This window comes from Odocoileus virginianus, chromosome 13 (assembly GCF_023699985.2).
Source record: "Odocoileus virginianus isolate 20LAN1187 ecotype Illinois chromosome 13, Ovbor_1.2, whole genome shotgun sequence".
Lineage (NCBI taxonomy): Eukaryota > Metazoa > Chordata > Mammalia > Artiodactyla > Cervidae > Odocoileus > Odocoileus virginianus.
In genome coordinates this window covers 52,823,359-52,844,764 of record NC_069686.1, presented here as the reverse complement: position 1 = coordinate 52,844,764, position 21,406 = coordinate 52,823,359, and the positions used below count along the sequence as shown (strand labels likewise).

Here is a 21,406-nt window from a genome sequence, read left to right as displayed (position 1 = left end):
CCTCTTGGCACCCTTCTCTTTCCTCTGTAAGAGGCAGACTTTTTTTTTTTTGGATGAGGTTGCTACATGGCCACCCCAAGGCCATCATGGGAACTGTCAGAGTAAATGATAGTTAAACTACCTCTTGGAAATGAAGAAGCTCTGAGAGTTGGGTATGTGATGTACCTTATTAGCAGGCTGCTGGCAAGTTGACTCTGTAGCATGTACTTGAGTGTGTTTTGAGCTTGGGTGGCCTAGGGCCCGCCTTCTCATTTTCTTCTCCAGGGGAGTAAGGCCTGGGGCTATGGGTGAACCTTCACTCCAGTGAGAAGTCAATTAGAGGCACCTTTCCTGCCCTGAGGAAAAAGTCCCTCATTTAGTTCAATTTTCAAAAGTTTTTTTGCTCATTTCCATTTGATAGAATTTAGCCACAGTCTAACTGGACTCCCTGATTGACAAGCTGAGCTAATTTCACGCCTTCCTGAGAGTCTGCATCTTGGGCAGGACTGCTGAAGTGAAGGGAGAGGAAGAGGATTTGAGTGCCCGCTCCAGCCTGGGTCTTCCTTTCCTGAGCCAGAGCTGGGGAGGTGCGGGAGAAGGGTTCAGATGGAGAGGACCGCAATTACATATGACCTGGTTCCCTTCCTTTGCAACAGCCACCCTACCACTACCGGAAGGGAAGAAGGATGTAGCTAAGAGGAGGGAAGAGGGAACTTCTGTGGAGGTAAATTGAGAGGAGTGTGGGATAGACTGGGCTGCGTAAAGATGTGATGGATCATGTAGACTTGATATTGGAGCCTGGGTATCTTGTTTCAGAACCTTTAACTATTTTTTTCTCCTTCCGGGACATGGAATGGTGCTTCGTTTGCCTGTTCGACCTATTCTACTCTTTTCTTATGCAAATGATCAGACTTTCTTTTTTGTTCCACTGAACTCAGTTCAGTGAGCACTTACTGAACATCTATTATGTTCATTGATTGTCAACAGTTACTGAGAACTCATTTCCTTGGCACCATGCTATGCATTCATTATCTTTAAAGTCTAATAGAAGAGAAAGCCTGGATACAGGTAATTGAGCCAGGAAGGGGTCCTGGGAAACAACTAGGAACTTCTTCTTCAAAGTTTTAATGTGAAAATTATCTTGAAACTCTGGCACTTAAAGAAAAATTTTTTTCTTTTTTCAAAGCATCTTAATAGGTACCCTATAAGAGAAGAAAATGTAACCAATATGAGCCTTTCAATAGTCAATACTGTCTTAGAGCCTCACACCTGACTTCAGCTTCTGTTTCTGATGCATGCTAAACTCTGTGCTCTTGGAATAGTTGCTCTCTCTGTGTCTCAGGTTCTTCCTTTATAATATAAAAGTTTTAACTTTGTTTTTGAAGAATCCAACCTTGAAGATTCCTGAGTCTCTATGGGACCATGCTTAGAGTAGAGCCTGATAAATGATAATCATTTTAACTGATACTTTCACGAAAAAAAATTTTTTTTTAATTTTACTTTCGTGGAGGGTATTTAGTTTTTTTATTTAACTATGGCTGATTTACAATATTGTCTTAGTTTCAGGTCTGTCTCTGTGTGTGTGTGTGTGTGTGTATAAAATATATATATATATATATTCATTTTCAAATTCTTTTCCCGTATACGTGTTAAGTTGCTTCAGTTGTGACCGACTCTTTGCAACCCTATGGACTGTAGCCTGCCAGGCTCCTCTATCTGTGGGATATTCCAGGCAAGAGTGCTGGAGTTGTTTGCCATGCCCTCCTCCAGGGGATCTTCCCAACCCAGGGATCGAACTTGCATCTCTTATGTCTCCTGCATTGGCAGGTAGTTTCTTTACCACTGGTGCCAGCTGGGAAGCCCCCTTTTCCTATATAATTACAAAATGTTGAGTGTAATTCTCTGTGATATATAGTAGGTCCTTGTGGTTTATCTATTTTATATATAAAATAGTGTGTGTGTGTGACTCCCAAATTGCTAATTTACCCCTCCCCCACACACACCTTTCCTCTTTGGTAACCATATATTTGTTCTCTATGTCTGTGCATGATAGATTTTTGATGTTGCCCTTATTTGAGTACAGTTGTGGAGTGTCGTATAGTCCAGGACATTTTCTATTGGGACCTTGATTTCCTTTTAGAATTAGAATGAATTTTTGGCTCTCATTCACCAATCTCATTTCATTCTAGATCCCTAGACTTCTAGCAATATAGACGGATATAGTTCTCCTTGGGTTCCTTTCTCAGGATGTGATGCTTGTTCATATTAAAATCATGAACTGGATGTGTGGAGGCACAGTGCACCTCTTGCCATAGTTAAAATGAAATTATTAGAGATGTTTCCTAAATGCTGTTAATTCTGTTCTAGTAGTCTATAAATCCTGGACAACATCTATGGCTTTGTGGTGCTGTTTTTGTCTATTTTTTTTCCTCTTGCTTTCTTCACACTTTTCTTCTTTTGTTACTCCATTTAACCTGTATCATACGCCAGCTTACTCTTGCAGTTGGGAAGGTGATTGACAGACATTTTCATTTGATTTTTTTACTTCATCAGTGAATACACTGGTGACTTTGATTCTTTTCTTAATCCTTACTGAAGAGCAGAGGATGAGATGATTAGCATCCCTGACTCCATGGACGTGAATCTGAGCAAACTGGGAGGTAGTGAAGGGCAGGGGAACCTGCTATGCTGCAGTCCATGGGGTCACAGAGAGTCAGGCTTGACTTAGGGACTGAACAAAAACAAAAGCTGAAGAAGAGCCAGATCTTGTTTCCATGTATGTTTAACTCCAGAGCTTTGACAAATATGAAAAAGGGCGTGAAGTAAAATATCTCTCATAGTCAGTCACTAGTTGAATTGAGGCATTTAGATTCAGGCCAGTCTTAGAAGACGGCACTCTTTCTGCATTTTTCTTCCCCTGAAACTTTAATCTTCCCCTCACCAACTAGTAGTCTACCAGCCTCTTAGGGGGACTCTCAGAAGGCAAAGCCATCAATGTTTATTCGTCATTATCCCCACAGATGCTTGTTATGTGTCTGACGCTGTATTAGGGCCTGGGTGTGGTGCTCAGAGTCTCAGCATTGCCCTTCTTGGGTGGCAGACGGTAAGAGAAGAATGAAACGTGACCGAGCCCCATGTGTACCTGACACCTCAGATGCACAGCGCCGTTTCAGCCTCTCCCCAGCTCAGAGAGCTGCACTTAGAGGCTCCAAGAGGTTTAGTCACTTAGTACTTCTGCACTCGCCATTACTGTTGCCCTTTCACATCAAATGAAAGCTGAATTCAAATGAAGTCATCTGTCACCGTTGCCTTTGCGTTCGGTTCTATTCTCCAATCCACCTGTGTTTGAAACACAGCTCTGAGTTAGCTGGTTTCCATTAATCAGTCTTCATTGCTAGTTTTCAAATACTCATAATTTTAATACTTTACTAGCCACCCCCCCACCCAAAGCAGCACCAATTCTCCTGAAGATACAACTCATGAAAACCAAGTACTCAGGTGGGAGCAAATGAATGATTCATGTCCGTTAACCAGCCTTGCATTTCCAGATCATCGGGCAGTTCATTTTCTGTATCTGTTTTTGTGAGCCATGTAACTACTCCCATTAGAGACAAGAGCCTATGAAGTAATTACTCTGAATGTCATTGTTTCAGGTATTATTAACTTAGCCTTCTGCAGAGCCTTTTACTGCTATCATCCTTTACACAATTGAGAATAAATGTCTGTACCCCTATTGATATTATATTGATAGATGGTGCTGATATATTTGATGCCCACACATTTTTCCTGTCTACACAATTATTGTAGCAACTAGCAACCATCACACCCTGCCAGACTTCTTAATTTGTTTGTACTATTTTTTTAAGGACTTGTGTTGCCATTGGAAGTATAGTTGCTCTGAAATAATCAATTGCTCAGTGATCGATTGCTAGATCTTAGGATGTGTACAAGCTTTTGCTGCAAATGCTAATTTGGACTAGTTGAGTGAGTGACTGTGTGTGTGTGTGTGTCTGTGTGCACACCCACCTGTACGTGTGAGTCCCTCATAAAGGAACAAAAGAAGCAATTTCATGCCTTACTCATCAGTCTGTTTCTTATGTTTCAGAAACAACAGGCATAAAGGTCTCCATGTCTTCCTGTTCTCCCTTGGCAATATGTAAAACTAATATTGGCTGAGCATGCTATTAACCTTGAGTTTAAATTCAGCGTACTTAATCCGTTGATTAATGCCAAGATTAATGCCCAACAGCAAAGGTTGAAAGCTTAAATGTTTGTGAATGTGAGCATGAAATGAAATTCTAATAACCAGTACAATGATTTGGATTTATGGACTATGTTGGCTGCTAAAGATATCTTGGAAATGGTGTCGCACAGACTAATTTGTCAAAGTGGGCTGCAGTAAAGAATTGACTGTTTAGGTTGCAGGAGAAAACCTGAATGAGAAGATATAACTAACATTTTGGGACGGGCCGGGGAATACTTTAAAAATACCACTAGACTGTTGCCTGAGATTACCCACACACACCTTTTAAATGTTTAGCCATTTGACACAGGAAATTCTCTTTCTGTGAGATAATATTTTTTGGCAACACAGGAGGTGGCAGATTTATGATCTTGTTCTTTTCAATTCTTGAATTCAGCCTTTATTTTTATCTTCTTTATCTGTGTGTTTTTGTGGCTCTTATTACCTGAATTCTAAGACATCTTTAGAAACTGCTTTTTTAAAACAATCCTTATTTTACCGAACAGTATTTGTCGCCAGCTTAAATGATCTCAATTTCCCTCACCCTCTACCTTCTTCTAAGTTCATTCTTTTATGACCACTCCTGTTTGTCAGTTTCACATACCACAGCATTTAGTTTTATATCTTTTTTTGTTTCTTTTTAAAATTATTATCTTCACAAACTACACCATTTAGATTGAGATTTCTTACTCTGACCTCCACCTTCCAAAAATTAAAGGGGTAAATAGCAGGACTTGCCACACCCCAAACCATTGCCTGTTCGCTCTTTGGAAATATGTGGCGGATTGGGGCTTTGATGGAGTCATCTCCAGTTTGTGTTTTTACAAACTTTTATTGTCTCTGATCATTCATATTTTATACCAGTAAGACATTTGTAAAATTTTATGTTTTAAACTTTTTTTAATGTGGAAAATGTCAAACCTATGTCAAAGAAACAGATATGAGGAAACTGTGTGTCTGTGACACAGATTGAATAAGAGCAGTTTGTGGCCAGCCTCATTCACTGACACCTCTCCCAGATGGTTATTTTGAAGCAAATCCCCCAAATCGCATCATCTGTGAATGTTTCACTACATGCCTTTAAAAGAGGCGCTTTTAAAACATATGACTACTAAAACTGTTCCGTATTTTAAAAATCACAGAATTCCATAATATCTTCGAATATCAGATTACTATTCACGTTTTGTAGACCATCTTGTAACCTGAAGTTTATTTATTTGAATGGAGTTTCAAGCAATGAACATAAATTACAACTGGTGGTGCCCCTTGTGATTTTTCACTGATGAAACTTTACTTGCCTTAGAAGCTCTTGCTGTACTCTGTACTCTTAGAAGAGTTTGTTGTACTCTTGAGTTTTTATGACCGTATCCCTGTGTTGTTGGATAACCTGCTTCCCCAACCCTTGTATTTCCTGTAAATTGATAGTAGATCTGAGGCTTGATCAGAGTCAGGCTTAATATTTTTTTCAAAATTGTTTCATGGACGGTATTAAATGCTTCTAGCAGAAGACACATAAATGCCTAGTTCTTTCTCTTTTTGTGATATCAGCAGCCATTGATAATTACTGCCTGGATTCATCAGGATTCTTTCTTAATATATCAGGAATACTCTGTATAGAGAAATGAGTCCTCATCTGGTATTTGGTTACCCTGAGGAACAGGTCATAAAGGAAACCTTGATTTCTCTGTTGATTTCCTAGCATCTTCCACTGGTGACCAGTAGTTTGCTTGCTTGCTTGCTTGTTTTAATGCTTGTTGTTTCAATCAAGGCATTGACTGAACTATGTTGGATATGTTTGATCCATTCCAATTATTTTCTTGCTAGTTCTCATATTACTCCTTCTTTGACCAGTGGGGGCCAAATTGTCTTCTGAGGCCTTTTGACATAACCCTGGGTGTTTTCTGTAAGTGCCCTTGGTTCCTCTTACTGGGAAATAAGACAAACCATAGTCTGGGTACCAGGGGAATTCATTACTATTGGGATTTTCTGGATGCTGGGCATATGACGGTGAGCCACAAGGCAAACACCTCTTAAGGTTATGTTTTATAGGAGGGGATGGGCAACAAAAAGTAAAATATATATCTTTTAGATTACAGTAGAGCTGTGGAGAGAAATAAAACTGAGATAGGACTCAAAATGCTCATGAGAAGTGATGATGTCAGTTTTAGATAGCATGTTCAGAAAATGCCCTACTGAAAAAATGGGAGGAGGATGTGTGAGCACCATATTGAAGGAGGTGAGAGAGGAAGAGGTTCAGAAGTCTGACACAGGTATTTAGCAGGTGGGGGGGAACAGTCAGTGCAAAGGTCTTGGGGTGACCATCAACATCTGGCATTAAAAAGTATATGGAAAGTCATCTCCAGAGAGATTTTTATCTGTTTTGTTTATAGGAATAATAGTGCCTGGAACACATATTTATTGAATGAATGACTATTTAAAGCATTTTTAAAAGTAGTTAATAGCTTTTTTGTCTCTTTGTTCTAAGTGGGTGACTTCACCAGCTATCAATTTTCCAATCTTGAAGAATTGTTTTTGTAAAATTTTAAGATTAAAATCTGCTAAGAACATTAAGTTTGAGACATGAAGCAAGGGCATTTGGAGCACCTTTTAGCAATTTTAATATAATGCTCTTTAATATTTTATCTATAGGGGAATGCAGAGGGTCAGGTTAGACTGTTAGAATGGAATTAGCCAGTTATACTAGAAGGCACAGTTTTCTGGCCCAGCTTTTATTCTTATTGTCACTCAGCATTATTTGCCTGGATCTATGCTTCAGGCAAAATTGCATACTACCGCAAAAGAGGAGCTGTTTTGCACGTGTATATACTCAGTCGCTTCAGTCGTGTCTGACTCTTTGTGACCCTATGGACTGTAGCCTGCCAGGCTCCTCTGTCCAGGCAAGAATACTTGAGTGGGTTGCCATGCTGTTGTTCTCCAGAGGATCTTCCCAACCCAGGGATTGAACCTGTGTCTCTTACATCTACCTGCATTGGCAGGTGGGTTCAGTACTACTAGCGCCACCTCTTTCATATTGTCACTCAGCATTATTTGCCTGGATCTACACTTTAGGCAAAATTGCCCACTGCCACAGAAGGGGAGCTCTATCCTTGGTGACTGGAATGTGACCACTTTTATCAGTTGGGTGACTGTGGCTCTGCTCTCCTCAGTATGCATCCAGGCCCAGTGGGGCCAAGTTTGCCTCTGTGCAGTGAAAGGAGCATGTCTCTGTTATCTGCATAGTTCATGACAGAGGAATCATTTGTTGCCTCTCCTGTATAAAGGAAATGGACAGGTCTCTTACCACAGAGATTTGGGATGAATTTTTGAAACTCTGACTTCCTCTCACTAGAACCCCACTGGTTTGGAGTGTGTTGAAAACTCACAGCAGTTTCTCTTGAAGTCCTATCCCTTCCCTAGTATCCTGAGTAGTCCTGTCTCAGGTCTTCCCAGCTCCCGGCTCTCTTGCACATGATTGATTCCATACTTGCTGTTTCTGATATTCCTGCCTTACCCCCCATGGCTGGGGGCAGCACCGCATATTGCAGAAAATGCATGAATAGCTTGGGAGTTTGGGATTGACATGTACACACTGCTATGTTTAAAATGCCTTTCCATTGTGGAAAAAAAAAAAATGTCTGTCTGGATTCAGCTCCTACCTGTGTGGCCTAGAACATTCCCTTGAGTTTTCAGACTAGTTTCTCTCCACTGAGGTCAAGGTAAAGCCTGCCACGCTTGCCTCAGGGTATTGTTGAAAGATTCTAATACAATGATGAAAATACGTTGTGCCACTTAAAAGGAAAAGAGTATCCTTATAATGAATTTGTTTAGCACTCAAGTCACCCATTTTTTCATTCCGTACGTAACAAGTAATGATTGGGGCCCTATGGTGTGCCAGGCCCTGCTCTCCGGGTTGAGGAAGGAGCGCTGACCTGGCCAGGAGCGCTGACCTGGCCAGCCCAAGTCCCTAAGACGCTTACGCTCGTCGGGGCAGCAAACAGTAGGCATCCCACAGGTCGGATAATTCCACATGTGGTGTGTGTGCCAAGGAAGAGCGGAGTGAGGAGGAAGAGTGGCCAGGTGAGCAGATCAGGGAAGGCTGCTCAGGAAAAGTTGGAGCACAGTGTGGAGGAGGGAAGAGGGGGAGGCATGCGCACTCTGGGAGGAGGAGCATTTCAGGTAGAAAGAGTGTGGATGCTGAAGCCTGAGGTGTGGGTTACCAGGTAAAATACAGGATGCCCAGTGATCATGAATTTCAGGTAGAGTGTTTTATTTATTTAACTGTGAGTATATGACGAATGGCGGTTCCCTGGTGGCTTAGATGATAAAAAAAAAGATTGCCCACGATATGGGAGACCCGGGTTTGATCCCTGGGTTGGAAAGATTCCCTGGAGAAGAGAATGGCTACCCACTCCAGTATTCTTGCCTGGAGAATTCCATGGACAGAGGAGTCTGATGGGCTATAGTCCACAGGGTCGCAAAGAGTCAGACACGACTAAGCGACCACGCTTTCACTTTCACATATGACAAATACTGCATGCAGCTTACTAAAAAGAAAAATCATTCTTTGTCTGAAATTCGAATTTAGCTGAGCGTCTTTTCCCCTCTTCTCACAAATCTGGCAAACCTCCAGAGGCAGGAATGAACCTGATGGGTGTTTGGATGTGGAAGGAGATTCTTGTTAGGAGGGCAGGGGGAGTGAGACAGTCGTGTAAGCTTGAGGGTAAATTCCGGGTTTTCATTCTACGGGTAAGGAGAAGCCCCTGGAGGGTCTGAGTTAGTGTAGGATGTAATCCAGCTTAGCCTTTGAAATAATCACCTCTGCTGCACAGAACACATCGGGGAAGAAGGCTGCAGGCAGCAAGTTGTCATCACTCTCATGGCCCTTCCAGCACTGCCCCAAGCGGGAGCAGAGTGAGCCCTTTCTGAAGGATTTTGTGGAGAAGATCTAGGCAGTCCTACTCTGATGTTGGAGGCTGGACTGTGCTCGTGGGACAGCAGGAACCACACGTCTGGTTTCCCTGCTAAGTGCCGGCCCTGGACAGGACAGATGGCCCTTCCATCCCCAGCCATGGGGCCGCCCTGCGCCCATGTCTTCAGCTGTCATGATGAGCGACCTTGCTCGTGTGATTACGTGGAAACCAGAGGACACAATGTGTGTGAAGTGCGTTTCCTCGTGCTTGGTTCTTGGTGCGCTGTGGTTTTTCTTGTTCTTCTCTGTCATCCACCTGCTTCACCAGGCACAGCCTTTCCTAACAAGCCACTTGGCCAAAATATTCATCAGCTCAGGTGTTTGATGGAGAGGATGGGGCCAGGTAGTGGAACTGCTCACATGTGGAGACATCTTTTACCATGTGCATTTCCTTTTTGAATCTTTAGAAAAGGAGAGTAAAAAAAAAATAATAATAAATAAAAATAAAAGGAAAGGAGAGTAGGCCTGGGAGGAGCATGGAGTGGGGTAAAGAGATTTTTTTAAAACATGTTCCTTAACGAATAGCTACATTAGATAAATTATCAGTACAACAAATATGTGTATGCATATACATGTGTGTATCATCAGTTTACCTAATGAATTTAATCAGTTGTGTCATTTTGATAGGTAACCGACTTGGTGGTGTCTAACTATATTTTTTATTTCTCATAGCTAATAGAATTACTATAGAGTACCCAAGCCAGCACCTTTATGTTGTAGATGAGAAAACTTGAAAATCAGATGGTTTAAGGTGGTGGGCTGCGGTCCATGGGGTCATTAAGAGTTGGGCACGACTGAGCGACTTCACTTTCACACATTGGAGAAGGAAATGGCAACCCACTCCAGTGTTCTTGCTTGGAGAATCCCAGGGACGGGGGAGCCTGGTGGGCTGCCGTCTATGGGATCACACAGAGTCGGACACGACTGAAGTGACTTAGCAGAAGCAGCAGCAAGGTTATACCTCTAGTTGTTTGTGGAGTTGGACATAGAATCTGTTTTGGTGGATTCCAGATTCAGCAGCCCTCTTGTCCCTGCCCTTTAAAGTGCCTCTGACACTTGATGTCCTGGTCCAGGGACGGGACCTCAGTCATCACCCAGCCCCGCCACTCACCAGTGAGTGAAAAGTGAAAGTGAAGTCACTCAATCGTGCCCGACTCTTTGTGACCCCATGGACTATAGCCCACCTAGCCTGCCAGGCTCCTCCGTCCATGGAATTTCCCAGCCAAGAGTACTGGAGTGGGTTGCCATCTCCTGCTCCAGGGGATCTTCCCGACCCAGGGATCGAACCTGGGTCTTCTGCATTGTCGGCAAACTCTTTTGCCATCTGAGCCACAGGTAAGTCACTAGCGAGTGGACCTCTGCGGGTTCTCAGCACCTTCAAGTCTTGCTTTCCTCGCGTGTAATCTGGGCATGGTACCCACCTTCTGGGGCACTTGAGGGGGTTAAATGATGGGATACAGTCAAGTTCATTTGTTTTTTTCCCAGACATACTGAACTGTAAACCTTCAGTCAATGATCGTATGCTTATATAATGCAATGCCTTTAAAAATTACTCAATGTTCTTTGTTTAAAAAAAATCATAATATGAAAATTTACATAAAGAAGAGAATCCTAAGCATCCAAGACATCAACCTCTAGAGGTAATCTTAGACTTTTCTTATGCATTTTGTGTATTTACTTTTTGACCACACTTAACTCTTGGAAAAATACAGATGAAATTCTGTATGTCAGTGATCCATTAAAGCAAAACCCTTCACATTATCCATGAGAGAAAAAGGCCATATCAGAGCCTGATTATTATTCTTTCAAAAGAACAGAATATTACTGCAGAGATTAAGGCTAGTTCTGCAGATGTACATGCAGATATACATTAAATCTCCTGCTCATTTTTGCTGTAATTTTATTATTTCTTTTCCCTCTTTAAAATCCAATTCCAGCTGTAGGCATCTCTGTTGGTAGTTTCTCTTTTCTTAAATTTAAGAATTGTCCATCCGAAAGAGCTTGAAAGCAAGTATGACCTACCTGAGGTCTGTTTAGGAACTTTGCTTTGATTTACATTGTGCACTGATGAAGCTGCAAAACCTTCTCGGATCAAAGAAGTTTAAATCATTGGAAGGAGGAATGTCAAAAATAAAATTGGTTCATTTTAGATCTCCTTGCTCAAGAAAAGTGATTCTTTGTGCCCTCTCTCTGGGAGATGCCTTCATGTTCCAAAGGTCTAGCCTGACTGGTCTTTTCTGGTTCTATTTCCTCTTCATATTAAAAATTTTTTTTTAAATTAAAGGATAATTGCTTTACAGAATTTTGCTATTAACATGAACCAGCCATAGGTATCCCCTCCCTTTTGAACCTCCCTCCCATCTCTGGCCCCATTCCACCCCTCTAGATTGATACAGAGCCCCTGTTTGAGTTTCCTGAGCCATACAGCAAATTCCCCTGGCTATCATTACATATAGTAATGTAAATTGCCTTGTTACTCTTTCCATATATCTCACCCTCTCCTCCCCTTGACTCTCTATTTTGTAGCCTTGGGCTAGTGCACTAAAAAGATTAGTTCCTGTAGAAGAAGTTTCACCTTCAAATCAAAGGTTATTATAGTCATGGTTCTGCTCCTCTATTGATTGTTGCATGCATGTTGCCATGAACTCAGATGATTTTAGATTCTTAGACTCACTACAGTGATTTGTGGGAGAATTTAAGGCTGCAGAGTCGCTTCCCTGGCAGAGGGCCTGACGGAGGACTTGCCAGCTTGCAGGAGTTGGGTAGAGGTGGGGGTAGGCAGTGGGAGGGTCCAGCACCACAGATCTTATCCCAGAGAGAGCTCTAAGGTTGTAGTTGGAAAATTATAGCCAAGCCAGTAGGTGACCACAGGCAGAAATAGGGTCCTAGGGTTCTGAAAGCCAGAAGAACACTAAGATGATGAGAATGAGTTGAAGTAGAAGAACTTCTAGATCAGGAAGACAGGGGGCTCTCCTTGGGGTCCAGCTTTCTTAGGTAGGATGGTGTGCTGAGTGGTTAGACTCATTTAGGGAGCCAGGGTAGACTGGGCAAAACAGTTAGGGATGAGGAAGTTGAATTACGATCCCTGAACCAGATTTTCCCTGTGTTGTCAATGATGTTCTTATTTAGGAAAATGTTGCTCATTTGAGAGCTGTTTTGTTTCAATACGTGGAGTTACTGCCAGTGCTGGCTTTCTTCCAGTCCTGGTAATCCACTGAGGTTTCAGAAAGAAATGTGTTTATTTGTTTGTTTTTCCTCCACTCCCCACGGAGTAATTGATTTATGTATAATTTAATTATTTTGTTAACCAGTTAGCTTATCACAGTGTACAAAAACAGTCACCCTAAAAACCCACTGTCCTCATTCTGTGTCAAGATAGAATGGATTTTTCCTCTATTATGAGTGTGTATGTAATGGTAAGATTTCTTGCTAAATTCAAAATACACTGACTCCATTTCCCATACTGAGATGCCCTTGAAATCTCACATGGTATTATCCAGTGATTTAGAGTAAGAAGAACTGAGATGAATGATCAGTTTCAAAGGGGAATTAAAGTCTTGAGTATTCTGTAGGGAAGTCATATTTTAGAAGATCACCTTGGACTGTATTTTCATCAGAGTAAATTTTGGAAGATTCTTCGAAGGGCGGAGGAGTGAATGTACTCTCCTTTATCTGATCTCACCAGTGTGTCTCCTTTTGCTTGATTTTCTTTATTCATAGTCGTGTCTCATCTCTCCCTATCATGCTCTTCATGAGGACGTTTTTTATTCTGACATGCTGCTGTTATTTATTTCATATGGGATTGACTATGAATCTGTGCCCTGCTTGCTCACCCTCGTGCTTTTGTGTGCAGTGGAAGGTCTCGCAGTCAGGTCAGCAGTCTATTTGAATCCTTCATGGTATAAATATGCTTTAAAGCACTGTCTTATTGAGTCCATTTACAAAAATTTAATTTGAATTAAATAATTCAGTCCAGCCTAAGCACACAAGGCACAAATGTGTGCAGTGCTGCTGGGACCAGCTTCGTGCCCTTGGAGCCTTCTTTTCTGCTGGTTCTTCCTCGTTTTTCTCACTTACAGAGTGTTTTTCCTTTGTGATTTTTGCCTTTCATGGTGATGCTGCTGTGTTAGCGCTCAGTTTTTAGACAAAGACATTTCAGGCAAGTTGGTATTTTCTTAAGAGTAAAAACCATTGCAACCGTTCTTATGAGAAGCCCTTTTGAGTCTCTGAAGCCATTCACAAAGCTGGTCAAGTGTAATTTCATTCCACAAAAAGAAAAGAGAATATGCTACTTTTCCTATCCAGGAATTCCACCCACCCCAAACTTAGCTGCCCTCTGCATATTGCTTTCAGATCACTTGCAGTGGCAGAGGGCTTTATGCAAATTGCCCAATTATTTTGGGTTCTAGTCAAAATCACCTTGCTTTATTTCTAGAGTAGTGAAACTGCTTTCTTTGAAAACTTGCGCAGAGCTGGGGGTCTAACCAGCTTGTCTGACTCTGCATTGCTGACCTGAAAGTCTAACCTCACTTACATCCCTGCCTTCTCTATGATCCTCCAAGGATGCCCCCTGCCCTCTGGCTCTGTTCATTTTTATTGGGTCCACCTGGCCATAGAAACAGTATTTTCATTTCCTGCTTATTAGCCATCTTTAATAATCTCATATTAGTGAATGGGTGATATGCTATCTTAGAATTATATGGCCAGTTTGGGCAAAGAGGTCAGACATCAATATCAATCAGTGCATTCTTCATTTACTAGAAAATGTAAGTCTGCCTTAATTTTCTTTGGTGCCGTTTTTGCAGTCATTCCTGTAAAATTTGGTACTTCTGCTTTCTCTTCCCTCTCCTGCTCTCTGAACTCTGGTGCATTGACAGAACAGGCTTACACAATGGCTCTCTCAAGATTGCTGAAGGATTTTTTTCTTTCCTCATCTCTCTTTCCAACAGGTTTTATCACCCTGTTGCTTGAGATAGTGTGAAGTGAACAGCCACAAAATGAGGGGAAGCCTTGATCCGTTCGCCTTAAACTCTCAGTTGCATTCCTAATTTGGAGATAAATGATGGAGTTCTGTGCCTCAGATGACTTGCTGTTACCTTTCCAGACATGCCAGAGCAAATAACAAATCATTCCTGTCCTTTTGCTAAATAAATGGCACAGAAGCACCTTTGCATTCCTATCCCCTGGCGGCAGTGTTCAAATCTTTTAACTTTCTACCATAAGAGCCCCCCTCTCCTTCTGCATAGAAGTATGAAGATTAAATGATTAAGGAATTAGTGACTATGAAGTTTTTGAAGGACGGATGTGAAGTGTAATCATATGCTTCATGGGACCTTGACTGGTTTTTGTTGCATCTGAGAGCAGACCTCTCTGGGTTGCTAGCTAAAAGTGTGGGAGTCTGACTAATAATTGATAATTATTAATAATTATAACCCACTGGAGGATCATGGAGAAGGCAGGGATGTAAGTATTAATAATAACCCACTTTCTGTGTACCAGGCACTGTGCTCGAGGCTTGGCACAGCCATTAATTCATTTGCAAATGAACCGCATACTTAGTGTCTCTGGTTCCTGTTTCTCAGGTTGAAAATTGGTGTCCCCATTTACCTTGGAGAACGAAAAATCCCTACGAAGAAGCTGATCGTAACTCATTGGTAAGTGGTTTTGGAAACCTCTTACCTGGCTTGTGATTTGGGGCTGATGCCAAGTGATACATGTAGAGTCTTCTAAAGATGCCAGTTGTAATCTGAAATAATAGGAAACTGAAGAACTTGTGTCCCCAGCCCTGTGGAAATTTGAGTGACCACATGATACTGTTAGCGTTATGTTTATTTATTGAGCAGTTCTCTGAGGGTTCCTAAGTCAATAAGACCTGGTGCCAGACTTGGAGGTGCCCAGTGATCTGGTAATGAAGGTGGTGGTAAATGGTGGCCACACCCGTGTCAACACTGAAACACAGGCCATGGAAATTAATGAGGAAGGGGCCAGCACAGCCCGCGTGGGTCAGGAGAGATGTAAAGAGAACATGACCTTGGAGTTGAATTTGAAGTGATGAATGGATTTATACCAAGTCCGGGAGAGACAGATATCTCTGATGTGAAGTGAAAAGGTGCCCATACAAGAGCCTGGCGTTTTCAGGAGAAGAGCCTGGGACAAGGCCGTAGGGGTCTGAAGAAGCTGGAATGAAGAAGAGATGGGAAGGGTAGGTAGGGGCTGTGAAAAGTTTCGTATTAAAACTCAAGCCCTTATTCTTTTCCTCAGGGGTCAGCAGCTTTTTTCTCTGAAAGGCCAGATAGTAAATACTTTCCTCTTTGTAGGCCATAAGGAAGTCTCTGTTATACCTACTCAATTCTGACCTTGTAGCCCAGGGCAGCCCTCATCATATGTAAATGAGTGGGCATGGCTATGTTCTCACAAAACTTTACGTAGAAAAACAGGAAGTGAGGAAGATCATCGAAAAATAAGGAGATCATCAAAAAGCAAGAAAGTTCCAGAAAAACATCTACTTTTGCTTTATTGACTATACCGAAGCCTTTGACTGTGTGGATCACAACAAACTGTGGATAATTCTTAAAGAGATGGGAATACCAGACCACCTGACCTGCCCCCTGAGAAATCTGTATGCAGGTCAAGAAGCAACAGTTAGAACTGGATATGGAACAACAGACTGGTTTCAAATAGGAAAAGAAGTATGTCAAGGCTGTATATTGTCACCCTGCTTATTTAACTTATATGCAGAGTACATCATGTGAAGTGCCGGGCTGGATGAAGCACAAGCTGGAACCAGGATTGCTGGGAGAAATCAAAAACCTCAGATACGCAGATGACACCACCCTTATGGCACAAAGCGAAGAAGAACTAAAGAGCCTCGTGATGAAAGTGAAAGAGGAGAGTGAAAAAGTTGGCTTAAAACTCAGCATTCGGAAAACTAAGATCTTGGTGCTCCATCTCATCACTTCATGGCAACTAGACGGGGAAACAATGGAAACAGTGACAGACTTCATTTTCTTGGGCTCCAAAATCACTGCAGATGGTGACGGCAGCCATGAAATTAAAAGATGCTTCCTCCTTGGAAGAAAAGCTATGACCAACCTAGACAGCTATTAAAAACAGAGACATTACTTTACCAACAAAGGTCCATCTAGTCAAAGCTATGGTTTTTTAAACCAGCAGGCATGTATGGCTGTGAGAGCTGGACCATAAAGAAGGCTGACAGCCAAACAATTGATGCTTTTGAACTGTGGTGTTGGAAAAGACTTTTGAGAGTCCCTTGGACTGCAAGGACATCCAGCCAGTCAACCCTAAAGGAAATCAGACCTGAATATTCATTGGAAGGACTGATGCTGAAGCTGCAAGTCCGATACTCTGGCTACCTGATGCGAAGAACCGACTCATTGGAAAAGACCCTGATCCTGGGAAAGATCAAAGGCGGGAGGAAAAGAGGACAACAGAGGATGAGATGGTTGGGTGGCATCACATGACACGATGGACATGAGTTTGAGTAGGCTCCAGGAGTTGGAGCCGGTCGGACAGGGAAGCCTGGCGTGCTGCAGTCCATGGGGTCGCAAAGAGTCAGACACAACTGAGCAACTGAGCTAAGAAAGATTTGGTCAAAGAGCCAGAGTTTACTGAGCCTCGCTTAGACCATGGGATTCTTGGGACATAGTTGAGTCATGGCATGGTTAGATGAATGTTTAGAATCAATTATGGTGACTGCTGAAAGATGGATTCAACATGCTTTCTTTAGATTTTATATGAAAAAATACTAATGTTATTATTTCTCCCTGTTCTTTCAATCACTGGTTATATCCAGCTATTGTAGAAAAATACTCTTTCTGACTTTTAAGTTATTCTGGCTTGAATTCGAAATTTTATTCAGTTACAATAGGAAAGTGATATCCCTGGCTTTTCAATTCCTTGTAGAAAATAATAAACTTTTGTTTATTTGGATTGGGACAAGACTAGAGGGCAAGAGTGTATTTTCCTACTTTGTGGATGGAATGAGGTTTTGTGGCAGCCTCCATAATGGCAGGTAGTCTGTTAAGGATAAACTTCAGTTTTCCCAGGAGTCTGCTCCCCCGAAGTAGATCCAAAGGGCCAACAAATTCGGGTGCAGACAATTTCAAGATGCATCAAGCACATTTCACTGTAAAATACACATTTTGACCTAGCTCAGGGCTTGGCAATGCCTGTGCCGCTTTTCTCTGCTTCTAATTTTTAATGATGTCCCTTATATAGCAGAGCAGCAGTCAGTGGCCCTTTGCTTCAATCTGCAGCCCCAGGACCTTCAAGCAAAGCTCTTCAATGAACCAGACTCCCTTTTGAAGCCACATGTTTAATTGACTCTCTCTTTCAAGTTTTCAAACGTCACATCATGAAAACCATTATGCTTTTGGGCGTCTTATCTCCTATTCATTTTTATTAAATTTCTGTTTCTAGGCAGAAATTCGTACAGATGTTAATATTCTCTACAGTATGATGAAAAAGCATGAAGAATTCCGATGGATGAGACTGCGGATCCGGCGAATGGCTGATGCGTGGATCCAAGCAATCAAGTCCTTGGCAATGAAGCAGAATCTTGAGAAGAGAAAGCGGAAGAAAGTGAGTTTCTGATTAATTCACTTCAGCTGAATGCCAGTTTTCTTGAAAATTTGATTTTCATGGAGGCAAGACTAAGAGAAATGTCATGTCCCCAGTGATATTCCCTTGGGGTGAATCTGCAGTGTCTTCTTCCACAGCCATTTTGGGGCTTTCCTTTCCCCAGTTTACAACAATCTTAGCAGGAACTAGCACACGTGTCTTCAGTGGAGCCAAGCAGAATATCTGCCTGTAAGATTTTCCTATGTACCTTCTGACTCACTCTCAGTAGCATCAGGAAGTTTAATTCTCTTTTCTTTACTAGAATGCAACCTTAAAGTACTTCCTGTTACATCATCATGACAGTTTCATACTCTGGGTATTTGTCAGTTCTGTAATTCGGGCAGCCAGCTGGTGAGTTTCATTGCTGCTCTGTTTGGTGGCGGTTCTGCTTGTGTTCCTGAGACAGAGATACTGTAAATTAAACTTGAGCCAGTTTGTTTTGACGTTCATGAGGAGATGCTTGGGAAACCCCCTGTAATATCCCTGAGCGTGAAGCTCTTATACCCTGGGTTTAGTTAAGCTAACATCGCTGTTTTCCTTTCAGACTTCAGTCAGTTGGACCACATTAAAAGCTGCCTTGCTACTCTGAATTTACACCTGGAAACCTATACTGAATGCTGTTCTCACTGTCAGCTAAAACATACTGATATGTATTAAATATGAATCTCATGTGAGCATAATAATTATCTTTCTATATATGGAAAAAAATTATCAAAGACTGCTAGAATTTTTTCAAAGAACTTGAAAGCCAACTTTAATAGCCTCCCATTTTCCAAGGTGGCACAATTTGGTAATCAGTAAGAATAATAACTGCAGTGTATTGAAACCCGTCAAATATACTTATGTTCATGTTCATGTATAATAATACACATATTTTTTTAAAAAAATCTTCCTTTGTCATCATTAGAGAATGCTAAAGAACAAATTTGTTATTCTGAAAACCGTTAAGTAAAAGGAAAGAATCAGGTATTTACCAGGTTTTTTTTCCTATGCAGGCTGTCCATGAGGGATAGTTTCTCTTTCTAGAAGTACCAATATTACAGCTAATGAATGCAGAAGGAATGATAGAATGTCATCAATGGCAAGCCATAATGGATTAATGCATCTAGTTAGTGATCATCAGTAGCTGCAAACACCACAAAACAGAAACAACCAGATATTGTTCCTACCACTGGAAGCACACAGCGCTACCTATGAAATAGTGTTGCCCAAAAAATCAAATACAAATTTGATCATGGCTGCAGCTGTAGTTACTGATTTACCATAAACACAAGGGACAGAAAAATCTGTTTTACAGTCAGTAAAATCTAGAGGGTGAAAAACTCTACTGGAAATACAACCCAGTTTCTTTGACAAGTAAATTGCAAACCCCTCCCTCTCCCAGAAAGGAAGATCAGGCAGTTAATCTACAATTAAAGAAGGCTAAGAGAGGTATGAGAAGTTTATGCACTTTATTTGAATTCTGGCTCAAATAACTGCTCTTGGGCAAAATAAGGGACAGTTGAGCAAGTGTATGCACTAACTGGATGTTGGATGATACTAAGGAATTAATAGCTGTGTTAGGGGTGACAGTGATATTACAGTTATATTTTTTAAGTGAAAATTAATTTCTTTTCGAAATTCCAGCTGAGATTTTTACAGATGATAGGCTCTCTCAGATTTGTTTCAAGATAAGCTGGAGGGGTTGGGAGAAAGTGAGGGGTGTATATTAAATAAGACCTGTCAGGAGTTAATCATTGTTGAAGTCAGTAATTGTTAAGTACATCGGAATTGACTGTATTGTCATATCTGTTTTTGTTAGTGTTTGAAATTTGTCATGTTAAAAGCTTAAAAATATTCCACCTGTGGAAAAAAAGCCCAGTATTGTTAAAAGATATTTTATTGTCCTGGTTGACTCTCCTTTAAACCTGATTTTTCACCTTTGGAAAGCAGGATTATCTGTCCATAGCCATACCCAATGCAGTAATGACTTTATTTCTCTAAAACAACAATGAGAGATCATTCCTTTCTTTCTGTGTACCTTCTAGAAAAATTATTTACCCCATGTTGAGATTCTGTTAGAAGGTAAACATGACTTTGGAATTGGTGGGTGGTTTTTTGGTGGGTTTCTGTGGAATTTGTACTTGATCCAATGAGAATCAGTGTGTCCCTCTTTTTTTTTTCAGGTTCTTGTTCACCTGGGCCTCCTGACTAAGGAATCCGGATTTAAGATTGCAGAGACAGCTTTCAGTGGTGGCCCTCTTGGCGAATTAGTTCAGTGGAGTGATTTAATTACGTCTCTGTACTTACTGGGCCATGACATTAGGATTTCAGCTTCACTGGCAGAGCTCAAGGAGTAAGGAGATTACTTTTCAATTTTAAAATCAGAATACAAAAAAGAAATTGTAAACTCTTAAAGCCCTCTATTAGTGTGTAATTTCTTGTGGAGGAAAATGAAAGTGATAATTCACTAAACAGGAGATAAGAAGATTATTTTCAGGCGCTAAATACATACACTGTGAAAAGGCTAATATGTTTTCATTGTAGCTGCAGGCTCCAGAGGCTTGATAAATGAATGCCAGAAAATTCAAACTAAGGAGCTTATTCTCTGCTGTTACAGGTGCTTCCAACATCTGCAGCACAGAACATTATTGACTTTCCTAATTCCCTGTCTCTTGCTGAAATGCATACCCTTCCCTCCTCAACATCGCACTTTCTAAGTCTTCAAACAGGGCAGGTTCCTGTTTGTAATTTAATTTGGAGAGGATGAGTTTCTCGAAAGCCCTGATCCAATCCTATTTCAATTAGTGCTCTTGCAACTCTGAGTCTGTTAATTCTACCTGGTTTTTTGGTTTCACTGAAGTGTGCTTCTAGCTTGAGTCCTCCGTTAATCACTTTTAGACTGACACGGCTGGTCAAGCAGAAGTGCTTAGCTCTCCTTCACTCCTTTTTGGATAACTGCCCACTGAGACTCCTACCCAACAGCCAAGTTAGCATGAAGCAATATGTCAACTGTTCCAAAAGGAAACACTTGAAGGGACATTCTAGAGATGGAAGAGGTAAGACAGCGTATGTCCCACCTTGCTCCTACTTTGTAGTCCAGTGAGGTCACTGTGTTAGGTCCAAGGTCCACACAGGATTAGAGGCAGTATTGAGATGAAAAAGCAGTGTTATCAATAAAACAATGTCAGCTCTCATTTGTTAAGTGATTTCCATATGCTAAAACCATGATCCGGGCTTTAGTTACAGCAGTAATATCAAGAGTTATGATATTCATGGTGAAAATATCATATGTCACCAGTTATGACAGCCATAATACTGATGGTGCCCATTTAGAACTAACATTTGTTGAACACTTCCTGTGCCCCAGATAGTAAGCACTTCACGTGTTATATTTTATTTAGTCCTTAGTGCAAGCCTGGAAGTAGGTACTGTTGCTTTCTGCATTTTAAAGATGATGAAACTGGGGTTCAAACCAAAAATGGGTTCTTCAAGATCCTATTGAAGGTATGTGGGAGAGCCAGGATTTGAACCCTCTGTCTCTCTGACCTCAAAGCCTCTGCTCTTGACCATGGAACCGCAATGCTCCTTTCAAA

At 41.4% G+C, this 21,406-nt stretch overlaps 1 protein-coding gene across 8 annotated transcripts in view; it reads left to right on the top strand.

Annotated features, from left to right (window-relative positions):
• MGAT5 (alpha-1,6-mannosylglycoprotein 6-beta-N-acetylglucosaminyltransferase) overlaps positions 1 to 21,406 on the top strand; it is a 388,895-nt gene that overhangs the window by 225,232 nt on the left and 142,257 nt on the right. For all 8 annotated transcript variants that reach the window (XM_070476288.1, XM_070476287.1, XM_070476283.1 and 5 more), the window contains 3 exons: positions 14,774 to 14,845; positions 17,631 to 17,792; positions 19,997 to 20,166. In XM_070476288.1, coding sequence (XP_070332389.1) covers positions 14,774 to 14,845; positions 17,631 to 17,792; positions 19,997 to 20,166 — 404 coding nt within the window. The remainder of the gene's footprint in view (positions 1 to 14,773; positions 14,846 to 17,630; positions 17,793 to 19,996; positions 20,167 to 21,406) is intronic.